Source organism: Abramis brama (assembly GCF_963993115.1).
Source record: "Abramis brama genome assembly, chromosome: 6".
Taxonomy (NCBI): Eukaryota; Metazoa; Chordata; class Actinopteri; order Cypriniformes; family Leuciscidae; genus Abramis; species Abramis brama.
This window is the reverse complement of record NC_139968.1, coordinates 16,610,208-16,631,324: the sequence shown is the minus strand read 5'-3', so window position 1 is coordinate 16,631,324 and position 21,117 is coordinate 16,610,208. Positions and strand designations below refer to the sequence as shown.

General features: G+C 37.3%; 1 protein-coding gene across 1 annotated transcript; it reads left to right on the top strand.

Moving 5' to 3' along the window:
- Positions 1–214: 214 nt before the first annotated feature.
- vasna (vasorin a) lies at positions 215–20,877 on the top strand. Its single transcript, XM_084116812.1, has 2 exons — positions 215–397; positions 16,829–20,877. The coding sequence occupies exon 2, from the start codon at positions 16,862–16,864 to the stop codon at positions 18,923–18,925; it is 2,064 nt and encodes a 687-aa protein (XP_083972938.1). The 5' UTR covers positions 215–397; positions 16,829–16,861; the 3' UTR covers positions 18,926–20,877.
- Positions 20,878–21,117: the final 240 nt, after the last annotated feature.

Genomic DNA, 21,117 nt, shown 5'->3' with positions numbered 1-21,117 from the left:
TATTCCATTCCAAACTGTACGGCACCATGTATACTGCATACTACATTTGTTGTGGAGTAGTACGGTAGTCGGTAAAGCCTACATACCCCTTGTTGCCACAGCCCGGCGACGGAGAGTTGTGTCAAGCCTGAAGAGTTTTGCTCCTCCTTCCTAAAACTCTGGAGGTGTTGCGCTCCTGCCATTCAGTAAAAACACCATCGTGTTCCTAAAGTTCAGACGTCTGGCTGGACGCAACCTGCACGGATCGCTGCATATGGTGTGTGTCAAAGCTTGCCTTCAGGAGAAATTATTCCTGCTTAAGGGAATGACCATACAAGAGTTGTGAGCTTCATTCTTTTATTCCGCGGTCTTGTGGATAAAACAACACACGCCTGCTTCACGTTTCGAAGTTTTACAGGTAAGCAGTGCAATAAATGATTTGTAGATTGCTACTGGCTAAATATAATGTAAACAATAAATAAATAAAAACTTTAAAAGACGGAGTGTGGGTTGCACAAAACGTTAGACCGCCACATTGAAAATTGTTACACGTCTAAAGACAAGTAAATTAATAATTAGGAATAAGTTTTATTTCTGGAACTTTTGTTTACTTTTGTTAGGGAAACAATTTTGCCAGTGAACTGTTAATGTTTGAACTTTAATCTACCTGTGCTTTTGCTGGTCTCGTGAGCTTAGGGTACTTTCAATAAAGCATTTTTATGAGGTTTTTTTTACTGGCAACCCAAGTCAATATACTATCGTGCAAGACGGTGATGAATGATGATTGGTTTTAAATTTCTGTTTATCTCACTATCCCGCGGCAGCCGGTACAAGAACAAACAAAACATAACGAATGCGATCTATCAGCTTGTTTCATATTAGGTTTCATATTAAGATGTGAATCTTACAGCACAATAAAACTTTTATATAGGCTATATTATATTAAATTATATTATTATAGTCGTGGGATGTTGTTTTATTTTACATTATCTGTGCCAATGTGGTGGTGGTGGGTTTTGGTGGGGCTGACATCCCTAATTACGGTTTTTAAGTTGTTGTGTTTTACCATGCATGTGTCAAAAACACCAATGTGTGCTTTTAACCACAAAGGTTAAAAGTTGATCGCGTTCGCCTGAGGTGATTGTAGGCTATCGGTCGTTACATCTACAAAACAAAGCGCTATATAAATATTTTTTTTACACAAATATATAATCACAGCACACACACGACATTACCCAAGACAAAAATCACCAGCACAATCTTGAAAACTATTGACTGAGATTCCTTTTAAAAGTAGGCCTATTAAAGGCTATCGCCTTTTTTGTTATTAATGCAACTTGACGTAGTTACACCACTGTTGTATAGGGTTAATATAAAATATAAGAGGGTTAAAAAATAGTTTGTACATTAACATTATTGTTAAATTATGGTAACTTGCTTGTGATAAACATACAGTATGGTGTCATTGTGAAGCCTGTTTAAATCAACCTCCTCCTAATATTGTCCCTGCAATGTCATTAAACCTCCTTCCCCTTTCTCACCCAAGCTGCTGGCATCTAAACGGGTTAGTAGTAATTAGTTTAGTTGCACAGGGTGTAAAGAAGATTATGCCCAGTTATTCCAGCTTTTAAACCCATTATTTTCATTGCTTCAAAGAAATCTCACAAGTTGAGGAGAAAGTTTGTGTGGAGGACTCTATTAAGAAGTACTTTGGATCGAGGGTTGAGTGACATGCTGAGATTTTGGTCATTCATTTGAGTGATTCTGAATAGGTTTGGAAATCCTCCTCAGCTGTACGCCTCTTTCCTTTGCTCAGTGGTTGGTTAGAGGTCTGAGAGAGATGTTAAAATGGTCACAACCTCTAAATACCCACTAGATTATCACAACATATGAGGTGGTGTAGCATCTGTGAAGTTATTCAGGTTTTAGAATACACTCTTAAAAATAAGGTAGCGATACCATAGAAGAACAATTTTGGGTAGCATACCTCAAAGAACCTTTCAGTGGACAGTTCTTAAAAGAACCACTTTTGAAGAACATTTTAATCATTTGAAGAATCTTTTTCCATTATATTGTGCTATGGGAAGGTTCCGGAGATGTTAAAGGGATAGTTCACCAAAAAATGAAAATTCTCTCATTAATTACTCACCCTCATGTTATTCCAAACACGTAAGACTTTCATTCATCTTCGAAACACAAATCCCTCCATTGACAGTCTAGGCAACTACCACTTTTAAGTATGTCACTCACTTTAAACGTTTTACCACATATACCAATATATAACCTTTAATTTTTGAGTGTACAGGACTTTTGCTTTTCATTCTTTATAGTAAGTCCTTTAGAAACCATATTGGCAAGAACCCAGAAATCAATATGCTGCTCTGAAGTTTAATCATGTTTAATCTTTAAAGAACCATATAAGCATCTCATGAACTCTACATATACTCTTCAGGAGAACCTGAGAGGTTGAGAATGCTTTAAAGAACCTTTATTGTTGGTAATGATGAAGTTTCAATAGTTTAACAGATTGCACAACCATAGCCTATATTCGTTCTGCACTCAACTGACCCTTTGAGCAGCAAACCCAAGTTATCTGTTTGTTTAGTAAAATATTGTTTATGAATGACGTCAGAGCAGACCAAGAACCCAGCTGCGAGTTAAATCCGACCCGTCATTAGTAATCTGGGCCGCATTCCTTATACAGTTTGAGACAATATCTGTAGTAAGCATGTTAACACGTTCTTCTCGCTTTGTTTCGGTCAGAGTTAGAGATTAGCTGGAAGTCTGCCAGTCATCGTTCAGGAGAGGTAAATACGGAGGGGGCACTTAGACTCGAAAGAAGGGACGAGCGTATGAGAAAAGCAAAGACAGAGATACAGAAGGGAGAGAAAGCAAAAAGCACAAGCAAACATTCCTGACGCGGTGTCTCAGCAATTTAATTAAAGGGACTAGTGGGACGTTAGAGTAGGCATTTGGAGGTGAAGGCTTAACCCCCCCCTGGCCAGGCTTGGACTAATCCCAAGGGTCAGCTAATAAGTGCTCGGGTCATGCCACCATGACAACTAAATAGGGGAGTATCTCAGATAGAGCTTCCCAGTCCCAGTTAATAACTGCATGATGGACGTTAAGACATTGTGAGCAGGAATAAGTGTGTGCAGATGCTGAGTGAAGAACAGCCTTATGGGCTGAGAGGTAGAGTCAAGTGTCTGACATCTGAAGATTATTTAGTTAGAAGCACTTTAATTGTAAAGACTGGGGCTTTTGTGTCTTGACTACGACTCTGGCTGTTGTTAAAGGTCAGATGGAAACTCTAGAAATGCTTTGCTTGTTGTTTGGATTATACTGATCACTCAAAAACACTAAAATCTGTTGCAGTAGTGACTGCCAAAGCATGAGCCATTTTCCTAAAACATGGGATTTGATTTTCCTTTGGTTTCTTCCTCCTTGAAGTGTTGGCTAAACAAAGGATTGCAATACAGGAACATTACAGTTGACACAAGGGAATAACATGCAACCTTATTAGTGTCAGAGAGCTCAGAACAATTTAAACACCTGTCATTCAAAAGTTCGATATTTTCTGCACCTTATTTTCTTTTATCAAATATTTTGGCTAATTTTATTATGCTTTCAGCTACTATTTAAACAAATCCAGCACATTTTATACATAAATATTTATGTTTGTTTGCAGATTCCATATGGGCCTGTAAAAAAAATCTTTAAAAATCTTAGAATTACAGTTGTAATCGAAATTATTCAAGCTCTTACTGTGCAGCTGAAACCCCAGTGCCTGTTGCCACCAAGTCTTGCTGCAGGTCTTTTGTTGTCACTCGAGGGTTATTCTGAACCTGCCTTTCCAGAAATCTGGTTGCAGCCTTTGATATATTCCTTTTTATGCCCCGTCCAGGACAGTGTAACCACTGTTCCTTTAACTTTGAACTTGCGAACAATGCTTTTAACGGTGTCTCTAGGAACATTTAGTGCCTTCGCTATCTTTTTGTTCCTTGTTTGTGAAGGGCGACGATATCCTCTCTTAACTTTTTGGACCATTTTGACTTAGCCATATTTCTAACATGCAGTGAAACGTGACACTCAACAAACCTAGCCAGTTCAGATATTTCATGTGTTCTCACTCAAGCACACCTGGTGCAACTAATGAAGCCCTTGAATAGTTGCATCAGGTGTGCTTGGAACAACAAGCTTTGAAGATTTGTGCTGTAGTGGGCATTTTCAGTTGAATTTGGGGAAACGACTTGAAACATTTGTTGTGTTGAGCTATTTCAATTACTTTTGTTTGATTTGTTTATTGCAAACAGCTGGAAGTCTGTAAATTTTGCCAATAAACCTGATTTGCAATGAGGGTTGAATAATTTCGATTACAACTGTAGGATGATTGGTTTTTCTGGAACACAACCAGAAACAAGAATGAAAAACAATCATTATATATAAGCATCCAGTTCAGGAATGTTTAAATGTCCATGTTGGAATCCATATGGGAGAGAATCTCCATGTTCTCCATAATCTGTAGGATGAAAATTGTATCTTTTTTAGGATTGACTTAAGAAGTTGAATGGATGACGTTTTCTTCAATAACTAACTAAAGCTAACAATGCTACTAACCTAACTACCTTTTTATCAGAGAGGCATTATACTAAATTATTCAGTTAAATGTTGCTGTTCATTACTCTGTTTTTGAGGTATTCTGTTTTTTAGTTGTATGCATCTAGTATAAATGTATTTACAATACTTGATTTGATATTTAATTAATTCATATTTTTTATTTGGGTGCCTGAACGCAATACATATAAATATTATAAATGATATAATCAGATAATTATATTTTGAAAGATACTGCCCCCTTAAGTAATTCCAAAAGTACTTCATTGCTAGCTAACTACTTTTAACACTTTATTTTAAGGTGACGTAGTTACACATTACTTACTACATGAAGTTACTATTGAAATAACAGTAAATCATGCATAATTACAAGTAACTAACCCTAAACCAAACCCTAACCGTTAATTAATATTACTCAGTCCTTATTTAAGTACAATGCAACTACGTCACCTTAAAATAAACTGTAACCCTACTTTTTAAATAAGAGTAAATTGAGTGTAGTTTAACTACTTTGAATTATGAGCTGTGTAGTTTCAAAATAGATTCCCCCAAAACTGCTGACAAGAGATAAGGAAGGCTGGTGAAGAAAAGCTCAAATACTGTATTATCTCATGTTGTGGCTTTTAGGATTTATTTTATGTATGTTCTTTTGTGGTGTCCACTTGTAAAAACACAGTTTAGAGTGTAACCCTGCTGTTTGAATGATCATGAACGGAGTGAAGGCAAGAACCAATGCCAAGAGCAACAAAGAAATATAAACGCACATATAAATCATAACAGAGGTCAGATGTTAGAAATAAGCATGAAGAAGATTGCATGCAACACTAATATACGTAATAACATAAAACATACTCCCATCCTAGCTTAATATGCCACATAGACAACTATACATAAGGCACTCGTTGGTTGAATCCCCTGAAAAGTATAAACACTCTAGCGCTTTCAAAACATTACTCCGACCAGCAGCACATAGCAACACTGGCTCAACCAATAGTGCGAGTTTGAGGCGGGGCTATCCGTTTATCCAGCCAATAGAACAGTAGATATAGAGTGCTCAGGAAACCTGTTTGGAAACGATCATTATTTAGCTTTTTTTGGGAAAAACTGTACTCTTCAACAGGATCAAAATCAACCTATATCAGAAAAGGATCAGAAAATCAACCTATAACCTATGATATTTGCTTGAGGACAGAGAGTTATGTCCTTTGGCTGCGTCTGTTGGGTGGTGTTCAGTTTTTCACAAGTCAAGAACAGCAAACATCCGTCTACCTACCTTCAAATGCGTGCGTTCGGGAGAGCAGTGTTTCATCAAAGGGATCTGCTTCTCTGATTACTTTGGCTGATACATGAGTTATATTAAGGCTGTAACATTAAGCTCTTACAAAACATTTACAAAACATGCACATGTCACTGACAGGTCAGAAAAATGTTTGTTTTATATAGGCCATTAACCCACAGTTATTCTCTTATTATGCTAAATAACTATATATACTATACCATTCAAAGGTTCAAAAAGTCAGTAAGATTTGTTATGCATTAAATTGATCACTTATAACGTTCCAAAAGATTTCTATTACAAATAAATACTGTTCTTCTTTTTGAACTTCATCAAAGAATCCTGAAAACAAAATGTATTACGGTTTCCACAAAAATATTACGTTTAATATTTAAGATTAAGTAAAATATCAACTGTTTTCAACACTGATAATAATCAGAAATGTTTCTTGAGCAGCAGATCATATTAGAATGATTTCTAAAGGATCATGTGACACTGAAGACTGGAGTAATAATGCTGAAAATTCAGCTTTGATCACAGGAATAAATTACATTTCACAATATATTGACATTTATTTTAAATAGTAATAATATTTCACAATATTACTGCTTATACTGTATTTTTTTATCAAATAAATGCAGCCTTTGTGAGCGTAAGAGACTTCATTTGTATATATACATACTGTATATTGGTTTCCACTTAAAATAAACAGGCCGTTTTTAGCTTTAAAGGGATAGTTCGCTGAAAAATTACAATACTGTAATTTCTGCAGCATGCAAAATATATATTTTTAAGAATGTCTGTCATCTGTGGAACACAAAAATATATTTTTTAATCCATACTATAAAAGACAATAAGGTCCAAACAAAATTGGACCCCACTGACTTTCGTTGAATGGAAGAAAAAAAAAATTGTGTGTGTTTTTACATTGAGTAAATGACAGAATGTTAATTTTAGGGTGAACTATCCCTTTAACATGTAAATGACATCTGTTATGATGATTAGCTAATCAATGTGCATATTCACACAGCAAAGTAATAGAAGCAACTTGAAAGAGTTACACTGAGGTCACTAATGCATTAATTCTAGCTGTGCACACTTTAAATCAATCAGTGACACAATTGAACTGTCTCGGAGAAAATTCATCAGCAGACTGCCAGGATGGGATCAGATAAGCCTCTAAAACACATACACATTGTGCACACTGTCTTTCATTGCTTTTCAGTGAGCTGCAACAGTACACAAACAAAGTAGTATGCTGGAGATTGATGGAGACCTTCCCTAGTATTTAGTTACTTCTGCCACGCTTAAACCATGTCTACACATTACAAGCAAGAGCTACGTCATTCGGAGGAGGTAAGCGTACTCCAAGAGGGCCTCAATGTCACCGCGGTACAAACAGGCCGGGACAGGCAGGCAAAGAAACCGATTTGGCCTTGTTCCAGCATACCCCGTCATCACTGGAGGTGAACCGACATTCGTTTATTTGTTTTAATTGGCTGTCGGTTGCAAATAGATTTGCTACGTTATTAGGACAGAGGTGTTGAGCTCTGAACAGCGCTTCACACACGGTTTTTGGAGTATTTAGATTTTAAGTCTGCTTTAAAGACAGTCTGCATGAATATCTGACCTTTTCAACAAAGGAGATCACATGCTCAGTATCACAAATGTGATTATTTGATTAATGGCCAAGAAATTGTGCAAAATGTGCTTTGAGATTTGGTCTGGTCTGACAGACTGAAGTCTTTAGAGTTCCTGGCACAGAAAACACTCAAGCTGACACAGCTGGTCAGAAGACAGGACACCCCCTGCGGGGCAAGAAGGGGGCGGCGGGGCGAGTTGTTCCAGCATGTCCCAGCCCAGCGTTCTCTCTCTCTTGCGCTCCATTCAATTTAATCACTTCATGCACATTTATTTCATGTTAAAAAATTTGATTAATTCTATGTTCTTAATTTGCATGAGTCATTTGCATTTTTTTTTTACTCCATTTAATTTAGTTCACTCATAAAAATAAAGGTTCCTTAATGGGGTTTTTGCATTTTTGGTTCCTCAAAGAACCTTCAATTGAACAGTTCTTAAAAGAACCATTTTTATTTCTTGGTGTGAAGAACATTTAAAAAATCTAAAAGAACCTTTTGTGCAATAAAAGGTTCCATGATGTTAAAAGTTCTTCGTGGACCCGCTGATTCTCAGTAAAGAAACTTTATTTTTAAGAGCGTTCAATTCACTTGTCATTTACATTCATTATATTCAAATTAAAACACTTTAATTTCGATTTTGCTCATTGAAAATATTTTTTCTCCCACTTGCTCAATTCAATTCAATTCATGTTCAGATCCAATTCAAATTCAAATGAATTTAATTTACTCGTGGTTTTTTTTATGCAGTCGTTTTTATCACTTAATTCAGTTCAATTCACTTCTCATTGACATTCAAATGAATGTTTTCCATGCAATAATTTTTAAGGTTTACTCTTATTTGTACTTTTTATTTCATTTTTCTCTCTGTCCAGCTCAGTTCAATTCATGTTCACATTCAATTCTTATGCAAATTCAAATTAATTCAAATGTACTTATTTAATTGGCATGACTGTTTTCCATGCAAACGTTTTCCAAACAAGTTTTCTCTCACTCAGTTCAATTCATATTCATATTCCAATTAATTTAATTGTTTTCATGCAATTTTTCACTTCTCATTGACATTCATCAGTTTCATATTCAAATTCAAATGGGTTTCCATGCAGTTTTTTTTTATGATTTACTCTCATTTCTTTTTGTTTTTCTCTCCATGGGTTCAATTCAATTCACGTTCGACTTCAGGTTCAGATTCAATTCATATTCAGATTTGATGTATGGTAGCAAAGTATGGTATGGTTTTCCAATCACCAGTTTTTGGTTGTTGCTATGCAATGGGAGTAAACGTGTGATAAGGTCTGCTGAATGTTTTGACTGCAAACCAGTTTTAAACACTGACACTTAAAATCTGTGTACTTGCATATGAGTCATGGAATTAAGATCTATGGCCAACAATGTTGTTCAATTTTTTGACACCCATTATGTGTTACGTAGCACAACGAATAACAAAAGTACGTGCTAACTTGAATAACTTGCTGCTTCAACAGGTGTAGACTGTTCACCTTATAGCCAGATAAATATGTTCATATGGTGTGCGTGTGTGTGTGTTTGTTTTTCTTTGATAGACGTGAAAGCTGTTATGTTTCACTCTATTACACACCGATTTGGTCTGAAAGTAAGCCAAAAAAAACAGAGCTTAAAATACTAGGAACCTGTCCTGAACCAACTAAACCTGCAGAGAGACATGTATAGACAAGAACAAACAGTTCTTTGCCTCTCTCTCTTCATTAATCACAAAAGTTTCCCTTTATAGTAAACAGATAAATGATTAATTGCACATTTTATTGGTACAATATTAGCGAGAATTCTAAGGTCACGTTCACATAGCAGCAGGATACGGTTGTCCGTTCTGTTCTGTTTTTTTGTTATCATATGCACTTCAAAAGTGAATATGAATCATGCACACACAATGCTACGGCTGCAGATTATGCCACTTGACAACATGCTAGTCATAGCAGCAGCATAGTACGGCTAATCCGCTCACAAACACACTCTTCTTTCAAACGCAGCCCTTCAGAAAAATATGTGCAGCACAAAAGGATGCTAAGAACACCAAAATGACGTCTGTCTTGAACACACCCTTCGTAAAATACTTCTCGTACCAGAAATGCTAAAGTTGACCACTCATAGTTTTTACATCTGTATTGGATGGACGGACAGAGGGACAGATAGATGGATGGATGGATGGATGGATAGATAGATAGCCTTTGTAACAGTATATGCCAGGCTGGCGTGTGTCAGAGGCATGTGTAAGTTGGTCTACTTTGGTCTTTTGTCTTGTTAAGTTTCTCATGTTTCACACAGAAATGCGATGTCTCCAGCGATGTGCATGGCTAGCAGGTGTGCACACGCACACGGAGTAGATTGTAACTTGAACTGCCTGAGCCCCTGGGCAAAGTCGGGGGAGGACGTTATACCTTTATTGCACCTAGTCTGGTTTAAGACACTCGCCACCTTTTTAGTGTCTTTTGTGTTGTTTTTGAGGGTGTGTTTGTCTGGAGGACATAATTCTGGTTAATAATATTCCAAAGAAATCTGAACCTAAAATTTGGGTTCTTGTCATTGTAACATTGATTAATTACACTGTATTTGAAAATGAAGGATCTTTTCTGTTTTTATTTATTTATTTATTGCAGAAGTTTAAGTCTTCCCACTTCTAACCCTCTTCTTGTTAAGGAACATTTCTGGCTGTATAGTGTATTTGGGTTGGTTCTTTGGAGATTATATTTACGCATATTGATTTATGGTTTCTTTGACCTCATTTTCATCAATATAATTATATGAATGTAACTTATACATAAAATAATATTAATTAATTATAAATATATTATTTTAGAAAAAAAAAATGGATATATAACAACATTTTTTATAATACAAGATAATTTGGTAACACTTTATTTTGATGGTCCCCTTTAGACATGTTGACTAAGTAACGTTGCACCTACTAACACAGTATTATTGTGTTGTGTTGGTCCCCCAACAGGCATTCTACTGACTATTGGTAACTTAGCAACTACATGTCAATTTATTCTACTAACCATAACCCCTTATTCTACTAACCCTACCCATAACAGTCTACTAATACTAGTCGACATGTTGGTGCAGCGTTACTTATAGTCAACTCTAAAGGGGACTATCAAGATAAAATGTAACCAATAATTATATTACTATATATATATATGAAATAACTTTCTTTATCTGCTGATGTCAGAAAATAGCAATGTTTCCATCCACCTATTTTTTTGTGCACATTTTTTGGATATTGCAGAAAAAAAAAACTCTTGATGGAAACGCCAAAGTGCGTATGAAATGTAAAACATTTGCATAAAAAACGTGCGCATAAACTACGATAGAAATACATTTACCGAATAAATCCCTCGATAAGAGTCACAGTTTCTTCCCTGATTTCAGCAACTGCCATTTTTATTACAGATATTTTGCGGCAATTTCCTGGATGTGACGATTCTGTTCTCTTGAACACATGGGATGGAAACGCTGCTTGATTCGCAAATGTTTCATGCTATATTCCAATTCAAATTTTCAAACTTTGGATGGAAACATAGCTATTAAAAAACTTTTACAAAGAGAATCCTTTTGGATACATACTTTAAAAGCCAATCAATACCCTGGTCTAAACTTGGAATTGGATTGTTCTCCTTTTTTGTAACTGGCTATATGCACATGTCAATGTTTTGCTATATGTATCTATATTGATATTTCAAATTGTATTTTGATGTGGAAAGTGGTAAAATATAGAAAGTGCAAAATTAGTCAACATCAGTCAGCATGAAATTAAATTAAATCTTTTTCACAATGTAACCTTTTTCTGTAACTTGTCTTATATAAAGTAACCTTTTGCTATATGTATCTATTTATATTGATATTTTAAACTATTCTGATGTGGGAATTGGTAAAATATTGAAAATGTGACTTGTCTTATCTAAAGTAACTTCTTGTAATTGCTCTCTGTCAGGTGATACCTGTGCAGATGAGCACCTGTGCTTCTAGGTCATGTGACCACTTACAGCATGCAGTCTACAGACTGCCATTTTGAATTTGCCCTGAAGAAGGCCACAGAGGCCGAAACATGTTGGCATGTTTTTTAATGGATAGCCAAGTTTAAATAAAGGCTTTTTAAACTTATATTCCTTGTGAGTGCCTCAGAACTATTGTTTATTTGGGAAACATTTTGGATCTCCAAGCTGAAGAGCACCAGAGGAATACACTTCTCAATACCCAAGTAGCACTCCTAGTAACTCGTTTGTGAAACATAGCTATTGTCAGGATGTGCATGCTATTGGGTAATGCTAAAAATGAAAAAAACCCAAGAGTTGCTATGGTACTGAATGTAATGGTAATTTTTATGATCCAATCAATTCCCAATGGATAAAATACCAAAAATAAAATAAAAAAAGGTTGCAAATGCTGAAAATTGTACATACAGTAAATGCATAGCATGTAGCATGAATGTGGATAGCACAGCTCAGATCACTTAATCTCGGAAGAACTGGATAAGAAATACTCATATTGAGATCTCTGCAGAAATCCTTACTAATCTGAGCATAGGGATATTATTGGTGAGGTGACATTCCTATTGTTTTTTTGCTCATAAAAAAAATGGAAGCAAGCAAAAGTCTCAATTTGCTAATCTCATTGATGTTTAAGGGAGAAACAATGAAGATACTGAAGCTTTTTAGTGCTAGTCGAATTGGCTTTGGCTCTGTTTTAGAAGCTTCTGTTGTGGTTGAACTTAAGCATGAGGTAAATCACAGTTACCCAGATTAATCTGTTTCATATTTTAAATCAGCCACATGCTCATGAGCTTGAGTCAAGCATGCGTAAACACAAACAGTCGCTTACGGGCATGTACACACTCCACATTGAATCCACATTTAAGTGCAGATGCCTGTTTCTCTTTTGGCTTTCTCTCTGAAATCCTCCCCCTACCCTAATCGCAAAACAGTTACTTAATGGGATCTTGCTGTCACCCGGAGAGACCGGCCCAATGCATTCTGGGTAACACAATCCAGCTGTACTCAGGAGTTGCTGACGGAAATGTGTATTTATCTGTGTGTGTCAATATGTGTGTGTGGCTGTGAGTAATTTCAGGACAGTATTATTGTTATTCAAAGAAACACACACTTACACCTCTGTCTGCACTAGTAAATGTTAAACTGTGTGTTTCACACATATTAAAACTCATTTAAAATAGGTCAACTGCCTAAAACAGTCAAGCTACTATTTAGAATGGTAAATAACTACACTACAAGCTACACTATTAACAAAAAAGTAATTAGCTACACTAAGCTACTAAAAATAAGCAGTTGGCTATACTACAAACTAGCTGTTAGCTAAACCACAAACTACTAAGATTAAGAAGTTGATTACACTGCAAACTACTAACATTAAGCAGTTACCTACACTATTAAGAAAAATATTTAACCACACTATAATCTAATAACAGAAATAATTAGCTACACTGTAAGCTATTAACAAAAATTGAAAGACAGATCACAAGCTATAAGCAAAAGCTGTAGCTAAATATTTTTATCAGTAGCGTGTGGTGTAGCTAATTATCTAACAAAAATAGTTAGCTACACTACAAGCTAACAAAAAAATGTTGCTAAATGTAGCCTTTGGTGTAGCTAAATATCTATTAACAAATAGTTGTCTACACTACAGTCTACGAACATGAGTTACTAAATACATACAAAATTAAAAAGGGGCAATATCTTTGAAAACATAACTATCACATTCAGTATTTACTATTTTCCAATATTAATCAAAGAGGCTACAATTATATCAATACAAGTAATAAAAGTACTAAAACCCTAATTTCAATTTAGTCAAAAAAACTGATGAACAGCAGTATAGCTAAATATTTCACATTTATTTTAAAAAGACCATGAGTCACACTTCCCAATGCTACAATAAAAATGAAACAACTAAGCTTCCGTAACACTATATCTATTCTAGATAGTAGCACCACTTATTTTAGTTAGTTCCCCAATAACTGTCTTTTCTTTCACTGTCACTGGTCTCTCCTCGTGATTATGATATTAACAAATTACGCACGCACGCACGCACACACACACACACACAGTACTGAACTTTCTGAGTCTCTATGCAGGATTTAGGCAAAGCTTTCCGTTTTGGCTGTATTTATTTAGAACTTTGCCATTCAAAAGAAGTTTTGAAAGGAAGGATAAAAAAGAATGAGTGAAAAACAAAACCCAAACACAATTCTGGTAAACGGGGTCATTCGAGGTGTCTCGTATTGTGTCTCTCTAGTTTCTAAATCTTGTTTTATCCCCCTCTCCGAGCCCTCTCTTTCATCGCTGACTAATATTTAAAAAATACACACTTGTCAGAAGTAATGAGAAATCTAATAATAATGCAAACTAATGTTTGTTTGTTTTTTGGTTTGTCATTCGTCTTGGCATTTATTCATCATTCATGGCTTATAGATAAAATGAAGCTGAGCCAAACCCAGAGGGAGTGTGTGTCTGTGTGTGTTGGAGTAATACCTGTGTGTTAATTTTTGTGTGCGTGTAAGCATGCCGTTCTTGTGTGAGATTAAAAAAAGTGTCATAATCAGAACGACTTTGTTAAAGAGATAGTTCACCCAAAAATGAAAGTCCAGTTATCATTTACTGACCGTCATGTCATCAAGAATGTTTGAAATGTTTTGTCTGTACAATGCAATTCAATGGGGTCCAAAACGATTTTCATTGACTATTTTCAACATTTCTTTATTTTGTGAAGAAAAGTGAAGGAAAATTCTGATGACAATTTCTTTTAAGTACACATCCCCAACGCTCCCTTTATAAAAAGCATGCTGTAAATTATAGGCAATTATTATTAATCAATGATTAAGATTTAATCACTTCGATGTGTGAGCAATGAAGGGAACAAAAGGTGTTTTGGTGGCATTCAGCTCTGCTTCACCTGTGACCGCCTTCTGCTCCTCATGCCACCCTCGTCAAACCTGTTTTCACGCAATTAGTTGTGATAGAAGTTTGGCAGACAAGTGCATGAACCCTGAAACAAATAAAGCGAGAGTGAGAGAAAGAAATGTCAAACCCTCTGGAAGCCCCATAGCTCCCTGTGATGAAGATGGATTTTTAGGGTTATTGCAAAATTCCTGCCGTGCCGGTGGGATTGTGCATATGCCAGAGAAAAAAGGGAGAATGGAAGGAGGGCAAAATGAAAGGTATCAACCCACTTTAATGAAATAGTGTCTCTAGTTTCTGTCAAAATTCAGGCAACCTACAGAGAGTCCGAACACAGTGTTTAGCAAGAGGGAAGATGGAACGGAGAGCCAAAAAAAAAAAAAAAAAAGGAAAAAAAGCGAAGGACAAAGCTATACATACAATAAATATGGAAAACCTACAGTTAAAACACAGTTGGTAAAATATCAAAACTAAATATACATCAAATAAGACTAAGATGAAATGGTTGAATAATTAAGATTCAACTAATTAAGCCAATTTGAATGTCACATCAGCTAAACACAAGGTAAAGTAGGTGTTCACTTTCAGAAACAAGGTAGCTGGTTTCTAGCTGGTCCCAGTTGACAATTTACTGGTAGATACTGTATATTTTACCAGCTACAGAAAGCTGATGTTTGGAAAAGTGATGCCTGGCTGACCAGCCAATGACTATAGCTTGAACCAGCTAATAAGTAGATGTCAATGTTCCACAGCGACGCAACTGAGTCAAACAGTCTTCTTCACCGGAAACATTATCAGATCAGATTAAAACAAACAGAGTGAGCATATAAATCACAAGACTATGAGCAAATATAATCACAAGCCTTTCTAATAGCTAAGACATTGTCCTTCAAGGGGAAGAGGGAAAGAAAGGGCAGAGAACAAAGATAAATGGTTGATGCGAGAAAAAGAGGCTCACAAAAGGGAACTCGGACGGGAAAAAAAGGATGAAAAGAGTGAGTGTACCTTCCAAACGAATGGTTGTTCATCTCCCTCAATAGTCTGGCCCTTTAGCGATCAGGGCTCTTGTTGGAACAGTAAACTATTCTTTGTACTCACAAACATACACATTGTTACCTCAGCAGAGGAGAAGATGGGAGGCTTGGTTAGCCCTTTGTTCACCAAATCAAAGACATCTGAGAGATTATTGAACAATTAGACAACATTACACAAGGATTTTTATTGAAAATTAAGAGGCATAAAATCACTACAAGGCCTTCTGCCGCTTAAGCTAGAAATGATTTATTTTTTCACTTTTAAATAGCTACTTATATTCAGACATTCTTAGTTGTCAATGAAGAGTTGAGAAACTGGGTGGGCTCCTCTAAGGACACATTCAGGGATGAGGTCTAAACTCTCTGGGATGAACTCATTAAGCAAACAGTGGAAAGAGTGAAACTAAATGCAAGGCAGGTCAACAGACATTTGGTCAACTGGGCCATATACCACAGCCATTGTAAGATGATCTCAGAAAATGCAGGAAAATAACGATAAAAGTTCATCAGCCAGACCACAAAACAAGGTTCAATTATAGTGCACAAATAATCAGGGAAGTTATGTACCCATTTATTCATTTTTACTGAGAAAGGCACTAGTGGCCATTCTGACACGTTTACTGAATATTTCTAGTTATTAATGAGCAATACAATAATGCAGTTAATGGGTGATTTCTGCCACAGCATTTTAGACCAACTTGTTTTTTCTTACCTGCAATAATTGTGCAACCTAATTATCAAAGTTTGATTGGATCAATTCTGGTCATCACAACAATTAGTTAGTCAACATTACTGTGCCCTACTGTGGTTCTTGTTTTCTTTGTGTAGGGATGAAGTTTCAAAGACGTGACAAAAGCTTAAAACATGCCTGTTTCTGGTTGTATAAGTCATGCAAAGCAATTGTTAAAAACTGGTTTTGCTTGAGGACCAAAATGTGTAATTTTATACAGTCCTAACAAAAGAACCAACATGGTATAGCAGACAGAAGCGAACAAAAATGTCTTTAAAAGACTGAACATCAAACAATGAAATGTCAATATTACAATGAACTGCATAGGCCGGCCATGGGATGTCCAATCCTGCTCCACATCCTGCAGTGTTTAGCTCCAAACTGCTCCAACACACCAGACTGAAAGTTTGCCCTCGAGGTTGTGAAAACTTTGGTTAGCTGTTTCAGGTGTGTTTAATTAGGGTTGGAGCTGAACTTTGCAGGACAGTGACCCACCAGGAGCAGGATCGGACACCCCTGTGAAAGGCCCAACAATGTGTAAACTTATACAGTATATACAGTAAAAAGATTTTAGTTTTGACATTGGGTTTCTGTTTTTTCTATTGCAGGTTTCAATCACAAAGGCCAGAAGCTGACCGACAATGCGGCGATTATCTCCCCTGTCTCATCTCATTTTGTTTCACTTACTGTGTGGATCTCTGAGCAGCAGATGTCCTCAAAACTGCTCTTGCATCCCCGGTAGCTCCATCTTCTGTGTCCAGCAGTACTTGATCTACATGCCTCGTGGCCTGCCATCCTCCACAAAGAACCTCTATGTCTTTCAGAACAACATCAACACCTTGCAGCAGCAGGACTTTGTAGAGCTTAGCGAGCTTGGAATGCTGGACTTGAGTCAGAATGCCCTCAATGAAATCCCTGATAGGGTGTTTAGCTCACTCTCCTCTCTACTCAACCTGGATCTCTCCTCAAACCGCATTACTCAAATTTCCAAAGACAGTTTCACTGGACTGGTCAACCTGGAAAGGCTGTATCTCTACAGCAACCTCATCCAAAGCATTCACCCAGCTGCTTTTGAGGGACTGGAGAATCTATTGGAGCTGAAGCTTCAGGGCAATAAGATTAGTGTGTTGCCAGCTCTGCGACTGCCCAGACTGCTCCACTTGGACCTTAGTTATAATAGTATCCCACCCCTTGAACCTGAAGATTTACAGACACCACACCTTGAGTCTCTTAAAATAGCTGGATTGAAGCTGACCAGTCTGGACGAGGAGCTGCTAAGGAGCCTGGCGAACCTACATGTTCTGGATGTTTCACAGAACCTGCTTGTAGAGATACAACCTACACTGAAGGCAATGGGAGGCCTGCGAAATCTCAATTTAACCGGAAATCCCTTGGGATCCGTAAAACAAGAAGACTTCCAAAATATGGTTAACTTGCTAGAGCTTGATTTGAGCAACCTTTACTTGCAAGGCTTCCCCGAGGGATTCTTCAACTCTTTCCCCAAACTTGAGAAGCTCACTGCAGCTGAAAACCCCTTCAACTGCCTCTGCCCACTGGCCTGGTTCCCAGTATGGCTAAAGGATTCAAATGTTGAACTGTTGAGGATGGAGGAGACTCGTTGCCACTTTCCGCTAATAAACTCTGGAAAGGTTTTGGCAAAGTTGGAGCATAAAGATTTTGGCTGTCCCACAACAACCATCGAGTTAACAAGCGCAGGGACAAGTAGTACTACGAGCAAGCCCACAAACTCCACAACACCATTAGGCACAACACACGCCATTCCCTCACCAAGTGAGATGCCGTCAGTAGACATAGACAGCTTCCCTCTTTCCCAGACCACTGCCTTGCCCAGAAAGAAGAAGTTGCCCATCAAAGAAGTTTTTGAAGAAGAGGACATTATGTGCCCTCCCAGTATCTGTCTAAATGGGGGAACATGCACATTTGACTCAAATGGGGTGGTTTGCATGTGCCCGCCTTCAATGTCAGGACTCTACTGTGAGATTAAAAATGAAGCTCTGCTTCCCCTGCCTTCACCTAGAGTTTCTATCGAGACCATTGCTACAGTCCAGCCCAACACAATCAGCTCTCTTCACATAACCAGCACTTCCATTTCATTAGACCTTCACCGTTACATCCACACAAGACCACACATCCGTGGAATTCGTCTGACTTACCGAAACTTGTCAGGCCCCGACCGGCGGCCACTACAGCTGAATGTGCCTCCAACTTACCCCGAGTACACGCTTAGAGGGCTACAGCCAAATAGCACCTATTCTGTATGTGCTAGCCCTCTGGGAGAGCCAGTCCATGTCTCTGTTAGTGCCTGCATGGAGGCTCGCACAGCAGGGATCCCGCCCTCCCCCCACGAGCCCAGCCCTAACAGGATCGAACCTTCTTCCTCTCTCATACCCATTGTAGTAGCTGTGGCGGTGGTGATGGTTGCTGCCATCGTAGCTACTGTTGTGGTCATCCGCCGCAGGAGGAAATCCAAGGATCAAGTAGATATGGACTTACATGAGACATCTCCTCTGGAGTTGGAGGGAGTGAAAACCAGTCCAGAGAATGGGCTGACACATCCAAAACAACCCGACATCACCCCTTGCTCATCTGTAACGCAAACCAGCTTGGAATATGAGGCACCTTTAATACAAGGACAGTGTCCAGCCAACAACAATGTAGCTTCTACAAAACCTTTGTACGTGTAAAAGCCATATTAGGATTCATACCTCCAGCCCACAGACGGCAATGTGTTCCATGACTCCTGCAGGCAGGTGCGATGCAGACACTAGATAGACTCTGGTGGGTTGGTGAACATTTTAGCGCATCCCAGCCAAACGCTTAAACTGACTGCCAGTATTTAAACCAGCTGCATTTGCAATTGACTTTTTTTTACAGATACAATTTAAGTGCCTTTTATAACCATGCATATCAGCCTCTAATGAGAATTTCACTCTAAGAAGGGGCCAGACATGAATGAGCAAAGTATTGCTAGGCTGGAAAACAGGTCACTTTAGAGGTAGCTCATTAATTGTGTAGCTGGCTCTGGAAGTGGTAGAAAGGAGTCAAAAGATCTTGCCTGGACGCCTGGACTTTTTTTTTTGTCCAGAAAAAAAATTGCACTGATCAGAAACACTGGGACTGTGAGGTGCCTAAAGAAGCTGAAAGTGATCAGCCTCTTAAAAGATGCTTCAAACAGGTTTTATATAGCATCAAAGCATCCCTCTGTCCCTCTACCCCATCTGTCCTGCACAGGAGATTTGCTGTGAAAAAAACATAAATGAAGAGACATTTTCTTACTTTGTCTAGTTTACGCTGTTTTGTTAAAGTTATGTTATTATATTTTTGTATTTTTAAAGGAATATTTCACCAAAAGTATAACTTCTTTTCTGCTATTTACTCACCCTTATGTCGTTCCAAACCTGTATGATTTTCTTCCATGGAAGACAAAAGTACCGTTTGCAGAGAGAATGTCACACAGGTTTGAAAGACATTAGGGTTAGTAAATTACAAAATTTTCCTTTTCCTTTAAGTGCCATTTCTGTCCTTTTTTGTGTTTAGTTGTTGTGGTTGTATTGACTTTTAAACATGAAACTGTAGCAAGCATTATTTCTCCTCACACTTAAGTGCAACAAGTTAAAATGCTTTTACTTCTTAATTAAAACAAATTCACATATGTGAAGTCTCCGTCCTGCAATCATTTGACAAAGAAACACTTTGCAAGACTATAAACAACCGCAGCCATTTTTGACCTCAAACAAATTCCACACATTAACAAACAGACTAGTACTATATAAGGAGATGGATAACAAACGCTTTTAACAAAGCTCTTTTTTGACGTGCCAGCTTTCTAAAAATGTCCTCTAGTCATAATTCAGACTACATGGGCCCCAAACACAGACAAACTAGGGTAAGGCTTCAAAACCAGGTGGGTTTTTGTACATGTTGCTGAGCTGAACGCAGTTTATTCCAGACTTAAACTTACAAAACTGTACTATAGAACAATGATGGTATCATATGGTAATACGATGGTACTTTGATAAATACTAGGGTACTGAATAATAATAAAAAAAATAAAATGACAAAAATCTTTGTTTAGCAAAATTAGTTGCTTCAGCTTTTAACTGAATCTTCAATAACCTTTTAATTTAGAAATAAATATAAAAAAACCTATGTGCAAGGAGATTGTTTTTTTCTGTGAAAGCATGAAAGTGTTCAAGCCAAATGTGTCATTGTGGAATTGCATATTTATGAGCATTATCAGTGCAGTAAAGTTGTGTTAAGGGAAATGGAGCCAGTACTCTAATCCAAAGTGAGGAAAGGTCAATTGTCAAATTCTCCCCACTCTCAGCAGCCTGTTTTTTAGCACTGCGCCTCAGATATTTGTGAACGTATGCAGTATGTGCGCTGAAGATGTCAGCGTCTAGCACATCCAAACATTTGAACTGGAAAGAGGAACAGCTTTACACAGCATGAGGGGCTTCAAATATTTGAAACATTTTCAAAACCGCTTTCAAGTCCCATGCTTACTTTGGGATGCTTGTTGTTGCTCTCTTTTGTTGTGTGCAAAGCCAAGTCTTCTTTTTTTGGATGTTAAAATGTGTACTCTTTGGAAGAAAAATGTGACGTCTGTTAAGAAAATAAAATGGAAAAAACACTCTTCTGTGACTGTTATTCCCCGCTGAAACTTTACGCTTGTATTTTGTAACAGCATGACCACAAAGCTATAATTTAATCAAACTTTTTTTGAGGCTTTAAATTAATGCAAACATTTTGAGAATTTTTCAGAGATTATCTACAAATTGAACAAAATTAAGCTACAACATTCCTTATATATTAATATAGTGTTGTGTTTTTCTTCATTACACGGCTCTAAATATTGAATCTGTTTTTGTGCAAG